At 54.9% G+C, this 2,471-nt stretch overlaps 1 protein-coding gene across 1 annotated transcript in view; it reads left to right on the top strand.

Annotated features, from left to right (window-relative positions):
- Positions 1–2,471, top strand: part of LRP5 (LDL receptor related protein 5) — a 62,198-nt gene that overhangs the window by 1,014 nt on the left and 58,713 nt on the right. Inside the window, exon 2 of the mRNA XM_029956307.1 lies at positions 1,310–1,507. Coding sequence (XP_029812167.1) covers positions 1,314–1,507 — 194 coding nt within the window. The 5' untranslated portion in view covers positions 1,310–1,313. The remainder of the gene's footprint in view (positions 1–1,309; positions 1,508–2,471) is intronic.

The raw sequence follows: 2,471 nt of genomic DNA, 5'->3' as shown, positions 1-2,471 counted from the left end.
AACAGTGTAGGAGGGTGCCCGTCTCTCCACACCCTCGCCAGCATCTATAGTCTCTTGATTTGTTCGTTTTAGCCACTCTGACTGGCGTGAGGTGGTATCTCAGTGTGGTTTTGATTTGTGTTTCCCTGATGGTGAGTGATAGACTTTATTTTTTTAAGGAATTTTAGGTTCACGGCAAAAGTGAAGGGAAGGTGTAGAGATTGCCCTAGTGCTCACGTACAGACTATGGTTTTGACAAGATTTAAAAAAAATTTTTTAACGCTTAGTTTTGAGAGAGAGAGGCACACACAGCATGAGTAGGGGAGGGGCAGAGAGAGAGGGAGACACAGAATCCAAAGCAGGCTCCAGGCTCTGAGCTGTCAGCACAGAGCCCGACGTGGGGCTCAAACCCACGAACCACAGGATCATGACCTGAACCGAAGTTGGATGCTTAACCAACTGAGCCCCCCAGGCGCCCCTGTAAATGAGCTTCTAAAGCCCATTAAAGCATGTAAGATGGACTATTATGTAACCGTTTAAAAAAAACTAGCTGTGAAGCCACGGAAAGTCCTGGAGGAAACGTAAATGCGTACTAGTGAAAGCAGCCAGCCTGAAGAGCCTGCACTCCAGGGGGCTCCAACCACAGGACGATCTGGAAAAGGCAAGAAACTCAGGGCCTCCAGGGGTTGCAGAGGGAGGGACAAGCAGTGCAGCACAGAGGGCTTTCAGGACAGTGGAACTACTCCGTAGGACACACGCTGGTAGAAGCGTGGCATCCAATCTGTGTCAAAACCTGGGGCACCTGGGTGGCTCAGTCAGTTAAGCATCTGACTTCGGTTCAGGTCTGTGATCTTACAGTCCGTGGGTTCGAGCCCCACATCGGGCTCTATGCTGACAGCTCAGAGCCTGGAGCTGCTTTGGATTCTGTGTCTCCCCCTCTTTCTGCCCCTCCTCCAGTCATGCTCATGTGCGCTCACGTGCGTGCTCTCTCTCTCTCTCTCAGAAATAAAAATTAAAAAAAAAAGAAGAAGAAAGAATTCTACTGGTTAAAAGAGAGGGTACCCAGAATATCTTGCTGCCTCAGAACGAGTTGGGAACACAGTATATTTTGATTACCCAACTTGGTTTAAAAACTAACATATTGCTAACTTTTTAGAAAACAAGTCGGAAGCAGTGATGTCCCAGACCCTAAGCACTGGTTTTCTGTAACGGGTGCGATTTTAGGACAGATCCAGCCCCTGTGCTGCACGTTGGTGGGCGCGTTGACGGGAAGCAGACAAGAAAGCCGGTCCGCGCTAGCCGCCCCTGCTCGTGCTTGCCTCTGCCGTAGGTACATGTACTGGACAGACTGGGGAGAGACCCCGCGAATCGAGCGGGCGGGGATGGATGGCAGTACGCGGAAGGTCATCGTGGACTCGGACATTTACTGGCCCAACGGGTTGACCATCGATCTGGAGGAACAGAAGCTGTACTGGGCCGACGCCAAGCTCAGTTTCATCCACCGCGCCAACCTGGATGGCTCCTTCCGGTGAGTGCCCGCCCGCTGGTGGGCCCCCACGTGCCCCTCTGCTCCCCAGCCACCGCGGGGCCTCGGCCAGTCCGGGCTGGGCGCTGGCCGGTGGACCCTTCTTAACTCAGACCCGTGGTCTTGTAGCTGAAACCCTGCAGCCTGAGGAGTTCAGGACTTTCCGGAACTTCACGCAGTGACGGAGCACCCACCACTCCGTGCAGGGTCTGGGTGGCCCCGCCATCTGCCACGTGAATGTGTTCAGACATGACACGGGACGCTCCTTCTCGGTGGGGTCGAAGGGCTGTGACTCAGCCCACGAACCTCTTGCAGTCGTCTGGGTTTGTCTGGATTTCAGGACGCAGAGAAGGGAGCATGGACCTCACGCCTCAGGGTCAAACAGGGTTGTCAACTGTCACCTGTCCCCCCGTTCTCCCCGCCCCAAGTACGCGTCCTGGGGTCTTCGTGTCCACTGTGTTCCCTGGTCTCGCCAGAGGGCCTTATGCATAGCCGTTGCTCCGTAAAATGGGTTCATAGCCCCAAACTGGGCCACCTAAGTCAGCAAACAGGATTTTTGGGGTGGGGAGGGGGTCAGGAATTGGGAGTGGCTTAGCTGGGCCGTTCTGGCTCAGAGTGTGTCCTGAGGGTATTGTCAGGCTCCTGGCTGGGACCTCGGTCATCTGAAGGCTCAACTGAGGCCAGACGATCCCGCAGTTCTTCCCTGACCGACCTCTGCTGACCGTGCCCAGTTGGTTTGAAATGCTCTATCCCGTTGTTTCTGTGATCAAGACTGGCCTGGGGCCCGGCTTGAGACTTGGAGAGTGTGGCAGCCTGGGGAGCTGTGGTCCTTGGGGAGCTGAGTGATGCCGGCCGTTGTGAAGGGAGAGACGCAGGCTGGAAAGGCTGAGGGATTGTGACAGGAGACAGCAAGGATGGGGGTGGCGTTTAAAACATGATGGTGGTGGTGGTGACGGTGGTGGTGGTG

The sequence above is a fragment of the Suricata suricatta genome, chromosome 11 (assembly GCF_006229205.1).
Source record: "Suricata suricatta isolate VVHF042 chromosome 11, meerkat_22Aug2017_6uvM2_HiC, whole genome shotgun sequence".
Taxonomy (NCBI): domain Eukaryota; kingdom Metazoa; phylum Chordata; class Mammalia; order Carnivora; family Herpestidae; genus Suricata; species Suricata suricatta.
The sequence above is the reverse complement of the archived record's forward strand: the minus strand, read 5'-3'. Positions and strand labels throughout refer to the sequence as shown.